This window comes from Zophobas morio, unplaced genomic scaffold, assembly GCF_036711695.1.
Source record: "Zophobas morio isolate AGI-343-1 ecotype UQ-CSIRO unplaced genomic scaffold, CSIRO_AGI_Zmor_V1 ptg000024l, whole genome shotgun sequence".
Lineage (NCBI taxonomy): Eukaryota > Metazoa > Arthropoda > Insecta > Coleoptera > Tenebrionidae > Zophobas > Zophobas morio.
Window position 1 is genome coordinate 16,304,923 of NW_026972129.1, and position 23,894 is coordinate 16,328,816.

The 23,894-nt window shown below is 33.7% G+C and overlaps 2 protein-coding genes across 3 annotated transcripts in view; one reads left to right on the forward strand and one right to left on the reverse strand.

Annotated features, from left to right (window-relative positions):
* The window catches only part of LOC135135257 (BAI1-associated protein 3), a 262,329-nt gene that overhangs the window by 155,583 nt on the left and 82,852 nt on the right, over positions 1–23,894 (forward strand). For both annotated transcript variants that reach the window (XM_064064285.1, XM_064064284.1), the window contains exons 3-4: positions 3,345–3,641; positions 19,055–19,271. In XM_064064285.1, the coding sequence (XP_063920355.1) occupies positions 3,345–3,641; positions 19,055–19,271 (514 nt within the window). The remainder of the gene's footprint in view (positions 1–3,344; positions 3,642–19,054; positions 19,272–23,894) is intronic.
* On the reverse strand, positions 6,513–7,255 carry LOC135135466 (uncharacterized). Its single transcript, XM_064064524.1, has 2 exons — positions 7,082–7,255; positions 6,513–7,027 (listed from the first exon to the last, which is right to left on the reverse strand). The coding sequence occupies exons 1-2, from the start codon at positions 7,192–7,194 to the stop codon at positions 6,613–6,615; spliced, it is 528 nt and encodes a 175-aa protein (XP_063920594.1). The 5' UTR covers positions 7,195–7,255; the 3' UTR covers positions 6,513–6,612.

Consider the following 23,894-nt stretch of genomic DNA (forward strand, 5'->3'; position numbering starts at 1 on the left):
AAAACATCTCCAAGATTTCAAAGCATTCGGTTTTGCAGACAGACGGACAAACAGACAGACTGACAGACGGATAGACAAACAGACGGACAGACAGACAGACAGACGGATAGACAAACAGACGGACAGACAGACAGACAGACAAAACGTAAAAGTAGAGAGTCGGCCGACGAACTCGATTACAATATTTCCTTCACCTCAAAAAAAATCTAAGCTACAATCTTTGTTATATAGAAACGAGAACTAGATCCCAACAGAAGGACAGAAGAAAAGAATACAAGCACAAAAATAAAATACTTATGAAGAACTAGAGGATAAGCAGAAGGGATAAAATAAAAAATACAGAAAAAACAGACAAGTGAAGAGAGTGTGGGAAACTAGAACTACAGAGAAGAACAGAAAAGGGTGACCTACCAAAACTTGGAAGGGAAATCAGATAAATTTTGATTAACAATTTAACTCATTTACGGTAACATTAAAACATTTTTGAACACTCGATTTTGTAGTTTCTAAGTGAAACTGTAAAATGTTGTGAAACAATTTTGAATTCTTTTCCTGTGGTAAAAAATAGATACCTATAACATAAAATTTAAATAGGGTTTACTTAGCAAAACTTGGAAAAAATTTTGATAGAGATGAGCAGGCAAATTTTAATTAGCCACATTCCTAAAATTCGTAGATCTAAAATTTAGTGTCAATTTACATCTTTTTATATGTAATTTAAACTTTCATACGTCAAAAATAACTTGGAAGGAAAGTTCTTATAGCATTTATAAAATTTTCTTAATAATAATTAACTACTATTCAAAATAAATTATTAGCTAGCTAATTTTGATCACCGTTAGTTAATTGGTGTCCACATACGCTACATCAAGAACAAAAAAATAATACTTTATATGAATTTAATACTGCTTCTTAAGGAAACACATCTAGAAGTTTATTGCATTTATAAATGTATATAAAAAAAAAATTCAAAAATATCAAGCCGCCTTTCTTTCTTTTAACGTTGTGAGTTAGGTAAAAATAATGCCCTTATTTTAAAATGGTGGTTATGTTATTTATAATTTTGTTACTAAGCAACCTTGACACAGCCTACTTTGTCATTAAAGTACTTGTGTACAAATAGCACCTTAAACTCAAGAAGTATTTTTAAGGTTATCAAATTTCTTTCAATTTCCAAAAAAATTAATATGCACTTCCTCAACAAAATAAAGTTTCATTACTTTTAACATGTTACTTGTTAAGTTATTAGACTACCAACTATTCGGTGATTTTTTAAATTTCTGCTCTTGTTGGCCTAAGCATCATGGCCAACTCGAGCAAAAGTTTAAAAAATCACACCCTATTATTTTTGTGAACCAGTAATTTTCTTTTTTTTGCAAATATTATCTTCAAAAGCAATTATGTCTACTATTTATTTAAAATTAACACATTGCAGCGCATAACACAACGTAGCCTTCTAAAAAAGAAAAAAAAAACATATATGTGGAACGTTCTGATGAAAAGGAACCTATTTAATAATCATTATAATATACCTATTTAATAGCTGAAATTTTAGACACCGTCTATTCAAATCCAAACAAAAGACTGCAGAACTAAAAATTAAGAAAAATGAAGCAGAAAAATTCCTGTATTTTATATTTATTTATGTAAGCGAAATTAACGAATATACAGCATTTGTAAAGACACTTCATATTTTAAGCAACAACTATTTGCTGAATGTATCTCAAACGGAAGCAACTGTCGGCATAAACTGGTTAACCACGAACACAGCCACACCTGTACTTGAAACGGATTTCAAACGACGGCTGCATTATTGTTTCATTTATTATTTCATCACTAGAGTTTCAGATAGATTCAACCCTAAACCAAATTATTTAGGACCTTATCTACATTGTTGAAAAACAACAATTACCTCATATTTGAAAACTTAAAATTAACAACTACTGGACAACAAACTTAAATTTTGCTGTGGATTTTACGTTTAATACCACATTTTTTCAATTATGTATTAAGTATCAGTCTGGGTTTCCTCTCTAATAATTATTCCAGGCAATTTTTATGCCAATTTATCAAATTACGTCTGAGTAACAAGAGCACCTGTTCAACTTGTCGCGTTTTAAACTTCCATCAATATACGTCTCCTTCGTTACCTAGAATTCTCACAGGTATAAAGTGTCTCTTAATACTTTTCCTTTATATCTTTTACAAGTATAAATCGGTACATTTTTCTACGTCAATGAACGTCTCTTTAATCAGTTTTAACGTAAAAATAATGGGAATATATTTTTAGTGGAGTTTGTCATGTCCGTCATTCCTCCCCATAATTACACTTTAAAAGTAAATATTAGTGTCTACATGTATCTAAAATGAAACTCGTGGAACAAACAATGTGTAAACAATTTAAAAAGGTTTTTTAGCGATAAAGTATATGTATGTTGATTATGCAAATATTTTACCCGGCGCATCCGCCAATTATAAAACGCATAATGATGTTATTTCGTGGAAATGTATATATCTTTGAACAAATATTTGTGCCTTTCGTGTATAATACATATTTTAAACTCATCGGTCTAAATCTATCCTGTAAAAACGGTGACGCTAAAAAATTCCCAATTTAATTAAAATGGAAACTAATAACTTTGAACCGATATAACTCATTCCAATTTTAAAAGTTCGATTGCTGTGCGCAGCTTTCGGATATCGTTTATTAATTACTTCTTCCTCCAGCCATAGTATTATTTTTTAATTCAATTAACTTTGATCACTCTCACAGAAACCTCCTCTCATTATTTTAATTTCGTTTAAAAGCACATAATCTGTTTATGTTGCTAACATTATTACAAGCATTCTAGAATAGTAGGGCTTTTAAGATTTCCCAAGTAATGTAATAAGATTTCACTTTTCCGGAAGAGCTTCGCACATTACCCAAGTTTATAGCATTACACAAACAAGAACAAAACACAAACAGTTGGGAGTTTCATTTTCCAGTAATTGTACTGTCTACACTGATTGCCATGATGACGAAAAATTAACTTTAAAGATCTCCATTTCATAAGATACCTCTTAACAAATTTTATAAAATATACTTATTCTTGAAGAATAAATCAACACCACTGTGCATGAACAATATATACTCCAACATTCGCCACAAATATATCAAAATGAAACTTAGTTTCTCGAAGATCCTCGTAAAATCCATCAAACTGCATAAAAGGCTTGTTTGCATCTAAGTATTTGATGAACAAAAAAGTGACCGCAAGTGCAGGCACATTATTCTTATTTGAAAACTCACTTCAATACAAAAGTGTCTATAAAATGCTTCTATGCTACTATTTTCTTTCCAGATTTTCCTTGAGTAGAACTGACACGGCGGAAACAACCAACACTGGAATTCCCACGGGATCACGCAGCAATTCAGGTGATAGCAATACTCCCGGTTTCCCGAAAGTTTTGCCAGCTCCTGGCGCCAGTGCTCTGGTCCAAAGACGTAGAAGCACTTTGGAATGTTTAGTTCCTGCACCACCTGTTCGTCGGCCCGGTTCTTTCAGACAAAGATCTCCTAAGGCCACTCCAGACAAAAGGCCATCTTTCTGCAGTAGACGGTTGAGTTGGCCGGACATCGATCATCAGGTTCGTTCGGGGTAAGAAAGACATATATTCAGCATGACATTAAAGCATGGTGGCATGAAATATCCGGGTTGAAATGCTGTAAATAAAAGAGAAATTTTAGTCGGAAGATAAATATTTTTTCCGTCGTCAAATATACGGACCGAAATAATAGTTACTTCTTCATGTTTATTTTTCTCAGAACGCCATTAAAAGTCGCGTTCATAAGTAAATAGTAGCATTTCGTACGGATTCGTTAAAACTTTTTTGAAGGTAGGTGGATGGAGTTAATTAGTTTTGTGCACTAGTCAAAGCAGTTTAATTATTTAAACATCAATTAATTTGCTAAATCAAACGTGAGGTTTAATTTGCAAAAAAAAATTAGCAACATTTCATCTATTTTATATATTTAAACTATGTTTGCACAGCGAAATTTTGAAAGAGTTCACTGATTCGACTAAAATTGCCAATTCTCTTTACTCATGAAATTGCAACGGAATTATTTTAAATTATTCACCTCATCCTGTATTAAAACGTTTATGGTTAACCAACAAACCACTGTTAGTTCTCTCGGATTTCGACATGTGATAAACATTTAACGCATGATAAACCCGCATTGCACACAACCACATCAACATTGAACGATTACGCCGCTGAAACATTCTGAATTTACCGTCCAAAATCGCAACAAAAAGAATTATTTTAAGTGCGGTTTATGAAAAACTTTATTATACCGATTTTTTCTATGCAAACGCAATTGTTTCAAACTCATTGTTTAACTTCTAAAATGTTAGTTTATAAACGGCAGAAACAAAGCTAACTGTGGGTACGTTATCCACAATGTGTTTAGACAAATAACTAAATTAAAAATACTGAATCATTTCGTGAGTAAAATATTTCTTTTGAAACTTCTTAAAAAGAGAATTAAAATTTGTAAAGAATAAATAGACTGTGTTGATTTACAAAATCATACAAAACAGTGAATTTTAATAACATGGATTTGGGAAACTGAAAACGGATATCAAAAACAATGAAAATTAACAAACGGATTAATTTAACATTTTCGATCTCGTAGACGACTGTAATCAGTTAGGTAAATGCGAACAATACATACAGGCCGTATTCAGAACTATTTTTGAATAAATTAAACGCCAGAGTAGTTTTATGTACAACTTCAACTTTTTCTGTAAATGATTGTTAGTTTGAAACATATGCAAACAATCTGGTAAATTCGGGCATCTCGGAAAGCCATATAAAACTTTTTTTATTCTATAAATTTCGCAAAAAATATTCCCCTCTACGCGTTTCTTATGCTAATGTCAAATATTAAGTATATATTAAATACATAATTAATTGATTTCAAGCAAATTGCCTAAAGGAATAGTCGACAGTGATTATTACACAGGTCAAACGATTTTATGATGTTCGACCTTAATTGTGCTAGTCTTCTCATCTGAACATTTCCTTATGTAACTACGTAGTACTGCTCCGATACTACTTCCACGCACAAATTTTTAAACTGATCACGTCCTCTGAATAACCGCGATCTCGCCTCCTATTTTAGACTCTGGTTGGCGCTGCGCTTCATTAAGTTTAAAGTGAGCGTGCAATATTATTTGGAAGGGCTGTTCTTGCACGCTAGGGTGGGTGGGACCGAATGTTCAGATGAGAAGACTAGCACAATTAAGGTCGAACATCAGAAAATCGTTGCTCTGCAGTACATTAAAACCATGTTGACCATTTCGGCGTTCCATAACCTTGCATTTTTGAGGAAAACTTATGTGAGAGCATTTTGTCGAAAAAAATTTTTCACGTGAAATTTTCCGAAATTTTCTGTTGTTGAACTACAATTATCATCATATATTATCAAATTTCGAAAAATTTTTTAGCGAGTTTTATCTCAAAAACGAAAGAACTTTTATTAAGTATTTATTATAGTGATTTTGAGTTTATGACATGTGCTTCTCATGTCTAATTTTCCGCTTCTTTTTACATACCTTTCAAAAACACCCTGTATATACCTTGCTTTAAACTGGTCTGCTCTGTTTTACTAGTGTTGTTCAGAACAGTAGGTCCAATAGAGGAAAACTCTAGATGAATATAAAGCTGGTTACATATGTTACATTAAGAACCGTATCTACGCATCGCTAGCTACCTAGAGCGGCAAGCCTGATTAGGTGGCAAATTTTCTCTCTTAGTTAATTAACAGCATACTTTAAAAATGGAAAGTGACATCAAGTAAGTGGCCTATAGACGGCTGGTTACAATTTTTGGGTATCATACAACTCTAATTTTATTTTTCATTAGTTCCGTCTTGAAAATTTATTTGATTGTCAGATATGTTCCTTAACTGATCACCCTTTTTCTGTACCGTTCATGTATACAAAACGTGTATCTTGAAAGGGGAAGATATGTCATTAGTGTAGTCGGTTTTTTAGTAAAACTAATTTTTACTCTTCGAACGAGCGGTTTATTAAAAATTCTGTTTAGATCCCGTCGTGTCCCGTACTGCTTCCTCCTCACTGCTGCCATCTAGTTGTAGCGCCAAATTTGAAATTTCAAATGTAGGTGACCACAATTCGGCCAATCCTGACATTATGATCGTCCCGATCATATACACAAAGTAAAACATAAGGTACATAACATAATAAGTGACAGAAAACATAAGGTGCTTAAACTTCAGTCACACAAACATCATAAGTTACACAAAGTAAAACATAAGGTACGTAACATAATAAGTGACAGAAAACATAAGTCACATAAATCCAATACATAATATAACGCCTAAATAACATAATGATAAGACGCACATAGGTATCTAAAGTACATAAATCACATAAGTAATTAGGACACAAAAAAAAATCGTAAGGGTATTAGAGATGGATTAGAAAACCCAATCGCTTAAAAGACGAACATGTTAGCGTCAAAACTAGAACGAGGTGGAAACAAAACTAAGAAACACAACATTATGAAATAATGAACAAATGAAACTAATCTCTTTGTAACTTATTGAAGCCAAAGCTTCATATTCTCAGAACAACATACTCCCTCAAATGGGATTTGCGTTACTTGGAAACCTTCAACGTCTGTAATCCAATAACGATCATTGCCTAATGACTTCTTGATTTCGTAGGGACCACGATACCTAGGTAAAAGTTTTTTATTAATACCTGGTGTAACATCTATGTTTTTTATCATCACATAATCACCGACATTGTACGGTTTAGGAGGTCTATGTTTTTGGTCATACATGCGCTTATTGTATGCTTGTAACTTTTCATTCTGAGACTGAGCCTTTTCTCGAACCTCGGCTAAGTCATCTTCTTTTTCAGCTTCAGCGCCTAATAAATTTCTTAAAGGATCGCTAGGATCGTTTTGACTAATACCGAACAATAAAACGGATGGAGAATTACCAGTGGATCTACAAAACGAATTGTTATTAGCAAATTCAACTGTTCCCAAAGCTTTCTCCCACTTGTTTGTTAAAATAGCCAATTTTGACAACATTGGTGTTAAGTCTCGATTGATTCTTTCGATCTGACCGTTTGATTTTGGTGACCCCGTCGCGACTTTAATATGCTGAATCATATGTTCTTGAACAAACTTTTCGAACTCATTAGAGGTAAAACAGGATCCCCGATTGGATACAATACGTAATGGTACACTATAGTGCCTAAAATAATTTTCTAACTGATTGATTACTTCACAAGTTTTGGTGCTCTTGACTGCATACAGTTTTACGAATTTAGTGAAACAATCAATGATCTCAAAAATATATCTTTTACCTGTCGAAGTTTTTTCTAATGGACCATAATGGTCAATATGTATGGTGACAAAGGGTTTATTTCCCATAGGGATATTGTGTAACTCACTCGGCACAGCGCCACCAATTGGTGAAAAGGTGATACATTTCAAACAATTTCGAACATGATTTTTCACTTTTTCTTTAATACTAGGAAACCAATAGCTGCGTTTTAGATACTCCATAGTTTTGTCCACGCCAACGTGACCGAAATTATCATGACACATAGTTAAGATCTGACTTTCCATCAACGAAGGAACGTAAAATAAAAGTTTTCCTTTGCTCTTTCTATACACTAGTCCATTCCTAAGTTCAAATTTTGTACTTTCGCGGATTTCGAGTTCAGACTTAACCCTTTGAATACTCGAATCTAAATTTTGAGAAATAGCTAAATTTTGTTCCAGTGTATTTTCCTCTAGTACTAAAATATTGTTGGCTCGACTTAAAGCATCAACATGGATCATCCGTGTTCCTGGACGATGTTGCAGTTCGTAGTCATAATTTTGTAAGAATAGTGCCCACCTAGAAATTCGAACATTAATATCTTTTTTATTCAGAGTAAGCCTAAAACTATCACAGTCTGTGACAATCGTAAAATGTATACCGAAGAGATATATATGAAATCGTTTAATAGCATAAATAGCGGCTAAACATTCCAATTCAAAGCTGTGATATTTAGATTCGGTTTCGGTCGTCCTACGACTAAAATAGAAAACAGGATGAAATTTTCCCGACGACTGTTTTTGAAGTAAAATAGCTCCAAACCCAGATGTGCATGCATCGCAGTGCAACTCTGTTTGGGTATGCGGATCATACACAGCTAAAAGAGGATAAGAAGCTAATTGATTTTTTACTTGTTCAAAGGATTCAAGTTCTTTTTCACCAAACCGAAACTCAACATTCTTTTTTAACAAGTCATATAAAGGTTTTGTAAGAACGGAAAACCCATTTATAAATTTTCGAAAATAACTAGCAATACCAACAAACCTATGAACTTCCTTAGCATTTGTAGGAATTGGATACTGCAAAATTGCTTCGACATTTTTCGGATCAGGTCTGATGCCATCATTGTTTACTAGATATCCTAAATAAGAAATTTCAAACATAAGAAAAGCACATTTATCAATTCGAAAAAGCAAATTGTGTTGGGAGGCTGCACCAAATACTTCTTTCAAAATATCTAAATGTTCTTCGTAACTGTTGGTCGCTATTAGAATGTCGTCTAAGTACAAAATAATTTTGTTTGCTCGAATTAATTTATTGAAAACTAAATTAATAAATCTGTTAAAAACTCTTGGGGCATTAGTTAACCCAAAAGGCATTCTAAGATATTCAAATTGCCCTAAAGGTGTGATAAAACTAGTAAATTTAATCGACGATTCTGCTACACGAACATGATGGAAACCATCCTTAAGATCAAGGGTCGTAAAATATCTTTTGTTTCGAAGTCGATCCAGATTGTCTTCTATCAAAGGAGTAGGAAAGTTGTCTTTAATAGTAATTTTGTTTAATTCGCGATAATCAACGCAAAGCCTTAAATCACCTGTCTTTTTTCTTACCAGTACAATTGGACTACAGTAATCAGAGCTACTAGGTCTAATAATGCCTCGTTCTAATAGATCATCTAACATGTTTCGTAATTTTTCTTTTTCAGAAAAGGATAAACGCCGTGGTCTAAAAGAGATTGGTTGATCGTTCTTAACACAAATGTTCATTTCGTAATTACAATCAATTTTTGGCGAGTCATTACATAAATAAAAATTATCATACACTTCCAAAACTTCCACTTTTTTATCATAATCTAAACAAGGATTGATCTGTACTTCTTTGTTACTTTTTATTTCTTCACCTACCTTAAAATCGACATGTAAAATTTCGTCAAAGTTATTTACTTTCTCAAATTCGTTTGAAATAATTTTTAAATGATCTCCTAACGTAAACGTGAAACCCTTGGTATTGAGAAAATCTCTACCTAATATAGCGTTAAAGGGCATGGTGCTATTAGGAACTACATAGAATTTTATGGGTAAAACAGTTTCATTAACAAATACTTCCGTGTTAAAAATACCCAAAATATCAATCTTCGATCCATTCACACCCACGAAATTTAAATTTGGATTTAGACCTTCATTGAAATTATTTTCGGTGACATACCGAACTTTTACAACTGAAATTGGGCTACCTGCATCGATTAATGAATTCAAATTATAGCTACATTCGGTTTGACAATCATCTTTAACATTAATCTTAACGTTTACCATATAGCGATCTTGTGTCTCGGTTGATATCACATTGGTGGTGTTGTCTTCCTTTTTCTTCTCTGGACAATTCCTCTTCTGATGTTCCTTTGAACCGCAATTGTAACAGGAACCCTTTTCCCTCACCGGAATTGGACAATTTGAGGCGAAATGGCCCACACCATTACAATTATAGCATCTTCTAATTATGTTCTGATTTGGAGGGGGTTTACTACTGCCCTTCGCTCCTACAGACCCCGGAGAATAAGTTCCTTTGTTTTCGTTATGCTTTCGGAAACGTTGACCAACAGATTGAGTCGAAGGTATACGGGTCTTTCTAATCTTCTCATAAACTTCAATTTTTTTCTTTAAGTCGACATAAGTTTTAGCTTCATACAACAAAAATTTGTGTTCAGGATCATCGTTGATACCTTGAATGACATATTCGATTACTGACTCCTCTTCAATTTGACCCTTTGAAGCGAGTTCACGCATCTTCAACAAGTATTCCTGGAGAGATTCTTCTTTTTTCATTTTTCTATTATTCAGCATGCGATGCAGTTCAGCAGTGCTCACCTTCTTGGAAAATTCACTCAATAACCTGCGTTTCAAGTCCTTCCATGTACCCAAATTCCTCTGACTTTGGATAAATAACTTAGCAAGCCCAGTTAATGATTTCTTCGCAAAAACTAGTCGTTGCAGTTCCGACCACTTCATAAGTTTAGCAATGTCTTCAAAGTCTGCGACCCAAGTCTCGATTGCATAATTGTCATCACCACTAAAAGTGCGTACGGAATCTTCGATGTCTCTGAAAGACATGGTGAACGTAGGGACTGCTGCCGCGCCTGCTCGACCATCATCACTGTCTACCGGCTCATCTTCGTCGTCCTCGTCTTCACTCTCTTGTTCTTGAACAACTCTTTCTTGTGTAAACAGATCAAAATCAGTCAACACTGAACAAATTCTCTCGGCCACTTCTTGGTGAGTACCTGCACAATTCAACCCCAGTAGAAGGCCGACTCCACAAAGTTCTGCGATCGTAAAATTCTGCACTACCTCATCCACTTTCTCATTGAAGTCATCTGATGCGACCCCAAAAGGGAAACCAGTCCATTGACACAGCTTCTTTCTGTTCAACCGACTACCGTCGTCAAAGGCAAGGCCGTATAGCGTACGTACCGATGCATAAGGACCATTCTTAATAGCGTCGTCGCACAACTCCACTTCTTGGAGGGTTCTTGCCATCTTCTCCTTTTATGAAAACGCGATGAGTTGACATAACCTCACATTTCCCACGTGCTTGACTCTTCTACCATTTATCCGTGTAACTATTCCATGAATCAGCACTTTACAAACACAAATCGGACATTGGTCATTCCGATGTTAAGGTCGTTCATCCCACACCTGAAATTGTAGTCGGTTTTTTAGTAAAACTAATTTTTACTCTTCGAACGAGCGGTTTATTAAAAATTCTGTTTAGATCCCGTCGTGTCCCGTACTGCTTCCTCCTCACTGCTGCCATCTAGTTGTAGCGCTAAATTTGAAATTTCAAATGTAGGTGACCACATTAGATACATTTTTATGAATAACTATTAAGAAATTATAACTAAGTACTTAGCTACCATATTTTCTAGTATTTGTCCAGATCTTAGTTTCTTACAACTTTTTCGATTCAACAAGGTGATTACTATCCTATTTTTCTTTATTCTTAGCTTTTTCATTTTCTTTTTCATAGTACGCTTAGAGTGACGTTGGCGTAATTTGACATATTCAAAGGTTGCTTTTCTGTCATTAAGCTGGTGCAGTTTCAGTTTTCTTGGATGTTTCATTTTAATATTATTTGCAAGCAAATGCATGGTAAGATAAGACTGATTTTGGTAAATGAGATCCCTCTAAGAAAAGAGAAAGTGGGTGGGTGAGGCAAGTACCTGCTTAAAATAAAACCGATTTTAGCAAATAAGGTATCCTCCTCAAGATTTTTTTAGAAAATTAATACATACATATGTATAAATAAAAAATTGGTTGAAGGTTAATTCGAAAGAACTTCCCTGCCCCTTGAAGTATAGTCCGACAAATCCCGCTTCTTTGAAAAATTATAAACTCTGACACTAACCTCTATAAAATAAAAACCAGTAGTGTAAATAACGCCTTCGTAATTCGCACGAGTGTAAATTTATTTCTCAGTACATGATTAACTTCGACTGTTTATGTTTATACTACGAAAGACTTCGATAATTAGCACATTCGGTTTTCAAACATCGGCGCTTAAATTAAATGAAATTTGACTGATTTTGTCTCCCCAACGCAGAGCAGAGGACTGATTAATTAATTAAGCACGTCATGATTTTTTGAGGTCATAAACCAATAATCTTAGAGAATTGGGTTTTGCAGTTTCAGAGTTAAATTGCAATTCTATACAATTTTGATCTTTTTTCCAAAAATCTGATGTTCAAGGTAAAAAAACTCAACACGGATTCATAAACCACAAGCATAGGAGTCTTATTTTGTAAAGTGTAAATAATATTGACTTATATGTAAACATTGGAGGTGACGTCATCCTATAGTTGATGGGAATAATTAGCCAAATTTTGGTGCATTTTACCATCTACAGGATATCTCTAATATACACATAAAATTTTACTAGTTTACTGTCTACTAAAAATCGACACACGGACATGCAGACAGACAGAAATGGAATACCTATTTTGTCGTACTCTAGAAATCATGAAACGTCGAGAAAACATCGCCCGATAGACCCGATTACAATAAACATGGTATGAAGGTGACATAATTTTGAAATACGCCTACATTGTATGTTCAAGAATATTTACTTCATTACGAATGCCTTCAGTTGAAACATTTTCAAACTATGTGAACTATTTTCATGAATAATTTCTGATCGGGGTTCCACTTTTTCGGAGATGCTTTTAGAGTTAGTATTGCATACAGGAATTGCATAGGATTTTTTGAGGATTTTTTTTTTGTTAATACTAACTCCCAGATTTTTTCATCTTTCCTTTAATCAGTGTATCGGGTATCGCGTGATTTTTTAAATTTATGCTCTAGTTGGCCATGACGCTTAAACCAGCCGTTTAAATTGCACTGCTGACGTGTGCGTCATGGCCAACTAGAGCAGAATTTAAAAAGTCACGTAGTATATTATAGCAATTAAATTTTTTTCCAAAAACCAAACATGTAACTGTACTTTATTTGAAAAAAAATCCTCTTTCAGTGTTAAAAAAATATACAGTGGTAATCATTGCAATACTTTCGCCAGTTGTTTATTGCATATGGTATATATACTAGTATAGATTCTGGATAATTATTTAAAGCAATTTTTGGGGATTTTGGTGTTCTACTTTTGAACAATTCCGACCTACCTGTTTTTGAGTTAATTTTGGGACTTTTTTTTTGAAAAATTTAAAACAATCTTGAGGTTCTAGGTATTGCTATTTGGAAAAAATTTCGAAGTGCTTTGGAGCCTCTAATGTCTTTTCTTATAATAATATAATTACATTTCTTAGAGGATACGTCATTTGCAAAAATCAGTCTTATCCTAGTAGGTACTAGCCGCGCCCACCCGCCCTCTCTTTTCTTGAGGTATTTTTCATTTACCAAAATCAATTTTATGTTAAGAGATACTAGCCCCGCCCACCCACCCTCTCTTTTCATAGAGGGTATATCATTTGCCAGAATCGGTCTGATTTTAGCAGGTACTAGCCCCGCTCATCAGCCCTCTATTTTCTTAGAGGGATCCCATTTGCCAAAATCAATCTTATCTTAGCAGGTAAATAGCCCCGCCCACCCACCCTCTCTTTTCTTAGAGAATATGTCATTTGCCAAAATCAGTCTGGGGCTAAATGTTTGCTATTCTGGCCTTTTTTTAGTAATTTTGTCATGACAGAAAACTGTTACTTCTCTCGAGTTTCCTTTTAAACCATAAAAAACCCGACTTTGTGCCAAACAGAGTTTTTTTCGATCTCGTGGGAGGCTTTGGTCTTGTCATTTTTGCAAAAATGGAAAAATCTGAAGTGCACGCTGTGATTAAATTATAGAAATTTCATATGGTTCTGTGGAAAATATATTAACAAATATCAGAAAACGGTTTCGAGCATTTCATTCTGAAGTCAGTTTGGCAAAGTTTAAAGGCGATCCAGATGGATTTCTTGCACGATTTATCACCGTTGTTTGATCAAAATCACCAAGAATGGAGTGACTCATAGAGGTTCTCCTCCACCTTGCAAATTTCGGATTTTGCCATCTGCTGGTAAAGTTATGGCCACAATTTTTTGAGATTGCGGAAGAAATCCTGATGGTTGATTAGCTACAACGTGGACACACAATTACTACTCTTATGCCAATTTAATTGCAAAACTGCGCGAATGTATTAAGGAAAAAAACGGAGAAATTTGAGTAAGAGAATTTTGTTCCATCAGGACAAGGCTACGATTCACAAAAGTCATGCTCCAATGACTGCTATTTAGGACGCAGGACTCGAGTTGTTGGAACACCCAACTTATTCACCTCACCTGGCTCCTAATGACTTCTGTTTGTTCTCAAAATTAAAATATTTTCGTGACAATAAAAATCGTGACGATGACGAAGTGATGTTTGTTGAACGACTGGTTAGACGAGCAACCAAAGAATTTTTTTTCCAAGGGAATCCAAGCACTGGGCCACCGCTGGAAAAAATGCGTTGCAGTTGCAAAAATTCGTTTGGAACTAATAATGGAGTTCGCTAATACCTGTCAGGGTACCATAGATTGGAAGCATCTTTTATGTTGGAAGACTGAAGAATTAAAGCAACAGTATATCTATTATTTAATGACTCTTCACCTCGAATTGTTCCAGAGAAATTTGGAGTTTATAAATATTTTATTAAGGATAACTGGGAATTACGAAAAATCTGCCAGGTGCAAAAGTAGAACATCCAGCATCGTCCTCATGTTGGAACAACTTAGGATGGGTCTGTTCAAATCAATAGTATGTAGTTTCCTATTTCGAATCCTTATTTAAAATTCTGGATGTTAAAAAATTTTTAGTTTGTTGGAACTTTGGATCTTAACGAGAGCCACAGTTCAGTTTTTCAAAACATACACATACAAGATCGATTTCAAGTTCTTCACCAACATGAATTCTTAAATTGGTTTCTAATGTAAAAACTTTTTCAAAAGATTGTGGACGGTCAAAAATTTAAATATTTCATACTAGTATAGTAAGATCTGAAACGTAATTTGGATTATCTTTTAAATTTAACAGGTTACTGCCAGGGTGGTCGTATACGACCGCTGACTGTTTTTCCCCATATGCCGGGAGGTCGTATACGACTGACAAATCCGTGCTTCACATTTACGTTTCTCCTGTGTCGGTGGTTACAACTGAGATGGATTTTATCCTAACATTCGACCGCTGCGGCATGGTAGTTCTGCACACTGCATCGAATTTTTAAAAATCTGTACCGATTTGCAAAAAAAAAATACGGCAGATTATATTATCATAAATTTTTAATATAAATTTGAAAAACAAAGCGCAGGTTAACATTTAACGGAATATAACTTCTAGTATAGAACAGCAGTAAGAACGTCTATTTGTCATGTACGGTGTTGAAACAATCTAAACACAAAGGTTTCACAGTACCTCAACAAATTTTTTCGAACAAGCATTCATTTCTGCCTACAATAACGACAGCGATCAAATGCAGAATGCAGTTGAATACCAAACGCGTTTTCCGTAAGAATCAACCTGCTAAAAAACGACCGCCGGTGCCGGTGCGAACGCTTAAGCAACACGGGAAAACATATTCCGCCCACGCCCGAGAGGACGTATCGACCGCTTAGTAAATTTTCCAAAAATTTTACATAATATGCACAATTGCACAATGAAGGAAAATGAACTTCAGAATATTTTTTTGGAAGTAAACATACATACTAATTTTAACTTGGCACCAGAGGCACTTCCGCAAATTTTATTCTGACAGTCAACCTGTTAATAATACCAAAACTTTTAAAAAGCCATCAATAACTAAGGATGCAACTAATGCATTTATACCTATATGCTAGTTCCACTGCTTCTTTCTTTGCTTCATAACCACTACGCGGGATTCTATCTCACCGGTGCAATTCCCCAGTTGAAGTAAGGTGTGTTTTACGGCGAGTAGCGGGAACGCTTTGATCTGGTCCACAAGGTCGTAGCCAGTGCGTCGCTAGAAGTGTTTACAGCTTGTTAAAAAACTACTTCTATATTACTATATTATTTCAAATAATAATACTCGATGCCCTTTTTAATTTTTTCACCCACAGGACCACAGATTGGTGATCTTGAAATGTTATATTATGTTGATATAGTCCAAAAGAAAAGTATATTTGTAATCAAAGTCTCGCCGTGACAGCACTGGATCTAGCGTATGAGATACAATTCCGCGCATTGTTCATAACCTTTGCAACATCGTTGATCTTACTTCTCTGGTGTGTTTGTCAATGTAACTCTCGTCAACGTTTTTTATGTTCGTTTCCAATATTCTTCTTTTTTGTTTCGTTCTTTGTAAATCGGTTCTTGTTTCCCCGTTGTACGTCAATATTGGTCTTGCAGTTGTCTTCCATTATATTATTAATTTTAAGTCAATATTTAGATATACAGTTCTCCATATGTGTACCATAAGAAGCCCGCCAGCCAGCCGCTTTATTTACTTCTTGGTCTACTTCTTGGTTCCAAATGTTTTTCCCTGCCCGAATTTCAGAATTAATAACTACAGAATTTGCATTACATGTTGATGTTGCTATACTGATTTTATTATTACTATTTAGGTCGCCCATTATACGAATTATATCATCGCATTCTTTCCCTTTCCAGTAGTTACAGCATTTTTAATTTTTTTCTTCGTGAGGGTAAGCTAAGAAAGTATTAAGAATAGGATATATCAGCGAATGCATTCGAATTCCAATGGCTACATTTATGACCCCTAGAGAATGAAAAATAGGTCTCCCGATTCCGTGTATCTGGCGTCTATTGTTTGTCTGTCTGTCGTCAGTGTCAATTTTCATTAGACAAGTAGTGTCCGAAACTACCGAACTGATTGTTCTCAAATGTTATACGTAAGTTAGCAATATCAGGCAGATGGTAATAAAACGCCAACTCAAATTTGTCTAATTACCTCCAACAACAATTTGATGACTTCCCCTCAAAAATTTACATCCTAAATAGTATTTCAATTTTATAAAACAACATGCTCCTGTGCTTGTGGTTTATTAATCCACCTTAATTTTTATCACAATTACGGCCGATATCTGGTTTATGCCTGCAACAAACACGTTGTGGCCTAGTGGTTAAAGCTTTGGATCTGAACTGAACATTTTTTTTTCTAAGACAATGAATTTGTTTGAATGTTTGACTTCAGATACCAAGGAAGTTCTGTCTAAACAAGCTTAGATCAATTTTTTGATACTCGAAAGCTTTCATATATTGAAAAAACATAAAACTATTAGGTACAATGTAGTGTAACTGTGGATTTTAATTCCTTGCTATTCTTCGGCAATTTTAATGTTCTTGTTAAAATTCTTGTTCAAGATAGACCTAAATAGTTTAAGCGTTGAATTCGACAGTGTAATCCCTCTATAGTCTTCTAACTCTCTTCTATTTCTCTGCTGTTTCCTCTGTCATATGTGTATTCTTTTAAATGTGTTTTCAAATAAGAAACATAGACTTGAAGCTTTATTCAATATTGTTGTAGCAAATTTTTCTTATTTTCTTGTGAAGTCTCGATGTGACATTCGTTAAGTAATGACGCCGGCGGTCGTCTGAAAACAATGCCCTATGTATTTTTCAAAGTTTGGAAAATTCAGCAAAGAAGCAGTAATACTTGCTCTTTTTCAAACGTGTTAATATCGACTGATGGCTTGAGTATTTTGGTGCAGTGTCTGGATAGCTTCGCATTATTTACACCATGTTTGTTCCTTTAATACCTTCATCTTGCATCAAAATGTGGATATTATGCTAAAATATAAAGATAAAGCTCTAACATTATATTGCTTTGTTCGTTATTTCCACTTTTTTTAATGTAGAAGCTTTCTGGACACAATTTCTCTGACGCTCGTTTCAGAAATGCCAGTCTACTGAGCAGTAACTCCACATGAAATAAGCCTGAGTGAATAAAAAATGAAATATTCAAAGAGAACTTTCTGCTTGAAATATTAAAAGTTTTAATTTTTCCATTCTTCAATATTCGAATAGGTTTCTGCATAAATAGTTTTTTAGCAAAAAGTAAACGTTTTGTAACGTTGTTTAAACTAAACAAACACGGTTACCGCAAAAACAGCAAATACACCTTTGCGTTTCAGATTAAAATGTCCACGTGTTTTTATTTTAACACAAACTAAGACCATTGTAGCTAAAATTCTGCATGATACACGTTTGATATGGCATCATCATAAAAAAAGAACACCAAAAAGAGCTTATAATAATTTGTCCTATAAACCATTTTCATGGCCGTATTTATCTCGTGAATTTTATACGTCACTTATCAGTGCTCTATTTATCGTACATAAAAAAATAATGAATGAATACGTTACAATGCAACAAGTGTACAAATAGTACGTACAGTGTAATTTCTCCGGAAATTGGTTGCATGTTTTGCGATATCTGAATTATCGAGCGTCAAGGCAAATTCAATAACTTGTTGAAGCAGAAACGAGCTAAAATATAACACACTTCGCAGACTTGACAATCCAACGTTTTAGAATGTTTCAGTGTTGGTGATCTACAAAAGTACGATTTTCAATATTTTTAAAGCTTCACGATAGTAAATACTTAAATAAACAATAAATTAGTTTAATTTAATAATGCGAACAAACCCCTGAATAGTGTTACGCTAGGCCGAAATTCTTCTCTAACAGATAATCGTATTTTGTTATAAACCAATTTGAAAGTTTTAGAGTGCCCTTGAAATTACCCTTTCACCAGTTTAACTCAAAGTAAATCATGGGTGTTCACTGCCTATAGCTGCGGTCTTATATCAAATTTGGAAAACCTCCGTCAAAGCACCCGGGTGTTATTGAATAAAACATAGACACACCACTTTCATTTTGTGGTGATGCAATTCACTTCAAAACAGATTTCGCTTCGCCCTGATTAAGACTCTTCACAACTGAAGATGACGGTTTTAGTATGACTCGAAAATTTACAATCACAGCGTTTTAAAGTGGATTAACGAAGAGACGTGTCCATTTATGAAACCTCGGCAGGCAGTTCTTTAAAACTAATTATCGCCCGAAAATATGCCGCGATAATAATCCCATTACAGTGTTCACATTCTGTATTCCGAACTTGTGCGGGAAATAAAGTAAAAAACAGTAACATATTTTAAAGCCACTGGGGATAATTTACGGCCGATTAATATGACCGTCACGTTTTCCAGAGTTCAAGAAATTGACGGGTCTTATTTCGAAAGCTTCACAGCGCTAGCATGGAAACAAGAAAATCAACGACAAACTGTGCTGAAAGCGGCCGAAGTCTCCGCTTCGGATCCTCCGCCTCAAGAAGGAGATTTAGGCATTGTACCGATTGACTACACGGCTCCGCAAAATGAGAAAGACAAGCTGTACGTCGAAATGCTTTACACCATCGCTAACACGGTAAGTCGACGCAAAATCCAAAAGACGGCGCACAATCATTTCTGCACTGTGCACAATCATTTCTGCACTGTGCACACGGGATTTTCTTTTTTTTTTTTTTCAAAAACCACAATCTGAGTCTTTAATATAATCTGATTTTGGTAGATTGTTCCCAGAACAAATAATTTAAGATGTTCATGTTTTATGCACGACTTTTTAATAAAACAGAATAAAGCCACGGTTACGAAATCAAGGTGGATACACAATGCCATTTTTAATTTAAACCCGAATGTCACGAAAAGTAAGTGAATTTTTTTATTGTTAAACGGGCTTTTACAATCTGAAACAAAACAATGATTTTTATACACACCACGAAAAATACGAACTTTTCACCTGTCAACTAAGGCTATCAATCAACTAAACCAAACGACATATTAATAAATTATACCTTTTATATTTGTGTGAGAGAATAAACTAGTTACTTGTCTCCTATTGGTTTAAAAACTCGATGCAGACATATGTTTAAATTTTGCTTCATCAAACATGAATACGACACTACTATAACTAACTACATAAGCTATAACTTAATTAATTTGTCACTAATCAACAAACATTCTAAGCTCATTATAATAAATTAATGCTACTAATTACTGAGCTCCATTAACTTGCATATAATAGTACAATCTATTTGCAGACACTCCCAAATACATGTTTGTTTTTCTTAATTTTCCCAAAAACTCAAGTTTTCTCATTTAAATCGGTGACTTAAGGTGCCTTTAAAACAAATCAACTAGCGTTAGATCTGGTGATCCGGCAGGCCATTCTACAGGTCCCCAGGAAATGAATTATCTGAAAACTGGCGCTCAAAAGCTGCATAATGTGGAGGTGCCCCATCTTGTTGAAATATCGCTTCATTCTCCAACAAATCTAGGTATTGCTGAAGGACTTCAGTAATACGCCCATAAATCTGGTTTTTCAGCACATTTAGACAATTTTCCTCCATGAATAGTGGCGCTATAAATAATATGGCCACCTAGAAACCTAGAATTCCAGCCCACATTGAGTTTTTGCTGCACTGAATGAGAATTAGTGTCACACAAGTTTCTTCTTATTTGTTACATAATCAATACACTAAAAATAACAAGAAATTCTACCTACTTAAAAAATAATCATACAAGTGAGAAATAATAAGTTGGTAATATTGTTTTAAAACCGTCTCTGCACAAGTACGGACATTGTAAAATACACATTATCAACGGGAATAGTGGTATTTGAGCAATATGTGTAACGTTTAAAATGTTGATGTTTATATATCGGAAGAATGTCACGTAGACATTTGTTTGATTTAAATAAATTTATCGCATCAAAACAGATGACTAAATTAATACATAAGCCTCACTTGAACAAATGTTATTAATATAATTTTTTACCATATCATTATTTTATTGTTGTAAAGACAAGCGTATTCTCACATTTTCAAAAAAATGGGGTAGCTCGTCTTAATTTGATCAATAATAAATTAACTGATTCTTTTTTTTTTGAGTGACCCTGCATAAGCAAATCTAAAAAATATGAATGCAGTGGTAAAGTACAAGTATGGTCTGATCATTTTTTGCACATTTTCGAAAGGATTTATTCGGCAAAATTTTGAGATGTCGTAATCAATTTTTTGGGGTTGATAAACAGAAATATTTCATTAAAAAGTTATCATGCTTACAATAACTTCAAAACGTCTGCAAGATTTCAAAACATTCGATTTTGTAGTTTCTGATATCAATAAAATAAATTCACGCATCCATTATTTTTTTTTAGTCACCCTGTATGTGCAAATTCAAAAAATATGAATGGAATGATAAGTTACAAGTACAGACTCATCATTTTTTGTACAATTTAGACATGATTTATCCGGCAAAATTTTGAGCTGACGTCATCAATTTTTTGGATAAGTCAATATGTCTTGATTAAAAATTTATCATGCTTATCATAACTTTAAAACATCTGCAAGATTTCAAAGCATACTGTTTTGCAGATTCAAAATTAAATTACAAAATGTTTTATCATATTGATTTTTTTTTCAAAAATATGGACAATTCGGATAAAAACTCAATACGGAGTCATAAACTACATATGTAGGACGATGTTATTTATTATACAATGTAAAACCCATTTACTATGTACAATTTTGAAGTGACGTCATCACAATCGTCCCAGAACTTTCGGGGATTAACTAACTAATAAAAATCCGGGACGGCAGACAGACGGACAGACGGACGGACAGGCAGACAGACGGAAACGGGGGACCTATTTCTTCGTACTGTAGGTATCATGAAAGGTCCACAAAACGTATAAGTAGAGAGTCGGCCGACGGACTCGATTACGCTCGGGAAGTAAAAAGATCGAACACCAAAGTTATACGGTACTTTGAGGATAATACTCTAAAATGATTTTCAACTATACAGACTTTTCTGTTTTTAAGGTGGCACACAACTTAGTTTTTCTCAAATTAAACACCCTATTTATTTTTATATATTTTTTTTGACTTCTTTTTAGGGTCTATGGGCATAATTTATTTTTGAAATTCCACTGCAAAGTTATTTGAATTTCCTTGCAATTTTTATTAATAAAGAATTCACAAAAAATCACAATGATAATTTTTAAAATCTGCGTTACAATAGATATTTTGTAGGGGGGATAAATAAAGTTACGTTATTTGTTGTGATATAAATGAAATTAAACCTTCATGTACAGACTGTTTATAAAAAAATAATTATTACAATTTGAAAAGATCAAAATTTCAGTTTTTTCAAATAGAACCCTGTATTTTATTACTGTATCTTACTCTATTTTTTGTTCTTTTTCTTTTTGTTAAGTACTTTCTATATTTAAAATTAATAGTTACTGCGATTTTTTACTTTTTCAATAGACCCATCGACATATTGGATAAATGAAAACAAAAAATAAAGAAAGATACAATATTAAAACACGTCTTTTATTTGAAAATTTGATTTGGTGATCTTAACTTCCGAGGTGAAGACTTCAAATGCTACTAAAAACTGCAATATCCATGTTTGAAAAAAGTTTTAAAATCTTTTTATAAACACCCTGTATATTAAAATTTTGTATAATTAATATCACAACTAAGGTCGTACCTTTATTTATCCCTCGACAAAATATTGTAACAGATTTTTAAAATAAACTTATTGCGGTGAACTCAACCATTACCAAAAAATTTCAAGAAAATTGGAGTAACTTGGCAACATTGTTCATTAAAAAAAAACAAGTAATATTACGCCGTAAAAACAGAACACTCCGTATAGTAAAAATAATTTTAAAATATAGGCTTCAAAGAACCGTACAATTTTGGTCGTTGTTGAACATCGTCCTTTCAATAGTATACATTGAAATTGTTCTTGACTACATAGAGTGTTTTTTTAGACATAGCACACAACACAGTTTACTTTTAAAAGGTCGATGCTTTGCTGCCACGTTATTCTCATTTTATTAAAAATTTTTGCAAAAAAATGCAATCATGATCTTTTTAAAATCTGTGTCCCAATATATTATTGAGAGATAAGCAGAGCTTATTGTGGTAGCAAATAAATCAAATTTTACTATAGAGAGAATTTACACAAAAAAAATCTCAAATGTTAGCTTTTCAAATAGAACACCTGTATTTTATTACTGCATCTTATTTTACTTCTCTTTCTTTTAGTATGTATATGTCTAAGTAACTTTAAATATAGAAAATACTTAAAAAAGTAGGAATAAAAAACAAAATAAGATGTAATAAGAAAACACGAGTGTTCTGACCATTTCAAAAATATGAAGTCTCTGTAGATTAAGACTCAATTTTATTTATACCACCTCAAAGTTCGTACCTTTATTTATCTCTCCACAAAAAATTATAAAGCAGATTTTATAAAATGACCCTATTGCGATTTTTTGCGAACCCTTCCAATGCTAAAAAATATGAACAATAACGTAACAATGTCAATGTTGCATCAGAATTTCAAAAATAAACTATGAGAGAAACAGAGAAAAAGAGAGAGAAATAATGAAGTGAAATAGATTATTATTTACAATCTTACAAAATCGAAAATAAAGTTATCAGAAATATTGCTAATGTTACCACTATTAATTCAATAATAATTCGGTTTACAACGAAAAATCAAACTTGAACTGGGTAAATAAAAGACTACCAGAAATCCTGAGTCGGGATGCTAATTAAATATTGACAAAGGTGAAATTTCGTATCAGAAGTATTTAATATACTAATAAATTCGTTTGTTAAAACCAATTATCGGATTAATAGTAATTTCGTAGTATTAGTTTCCAATATGTCCTAAACTGTGAGTCTCACTGTACAATTCACGTTCATAATATATCATCAAATGGCCTAAACGCATTAACAAACTCCCAGGTTTATCCATAAATTGGACAAGCCTAATAAACATTTATCGAAATGAAACAAAATTACGGCATGTCTATCCCCTTTACAAATTAATAGCCTGACACACTACTGAATTCATTTAGGGCCCTTTTCTAATGCCTTAGCAATGACCTCATAAGTTTCAAACCCCCTGATTGTTGCTTTAACACTACTGTAATTTAACAATTTGCCTGTTAGGTAACAATTCATCCGTG

Coding starts and splice junctions, on each gene's coding strand:
- LOC135135466 (XM_064064524.1), bottom strand. CDS start 7,194: ATGATTCAGCATATTAAAGTCGCGACGGGGTCACCAAAATCAAACGGT. Junction 7,028..7,081: donor TTGGCTATTTTAACAAACAA/GTGGGAGAAAGC, acceptor TTCGTTTTGTAG/ATCCACTGGTAATTCTCCAT.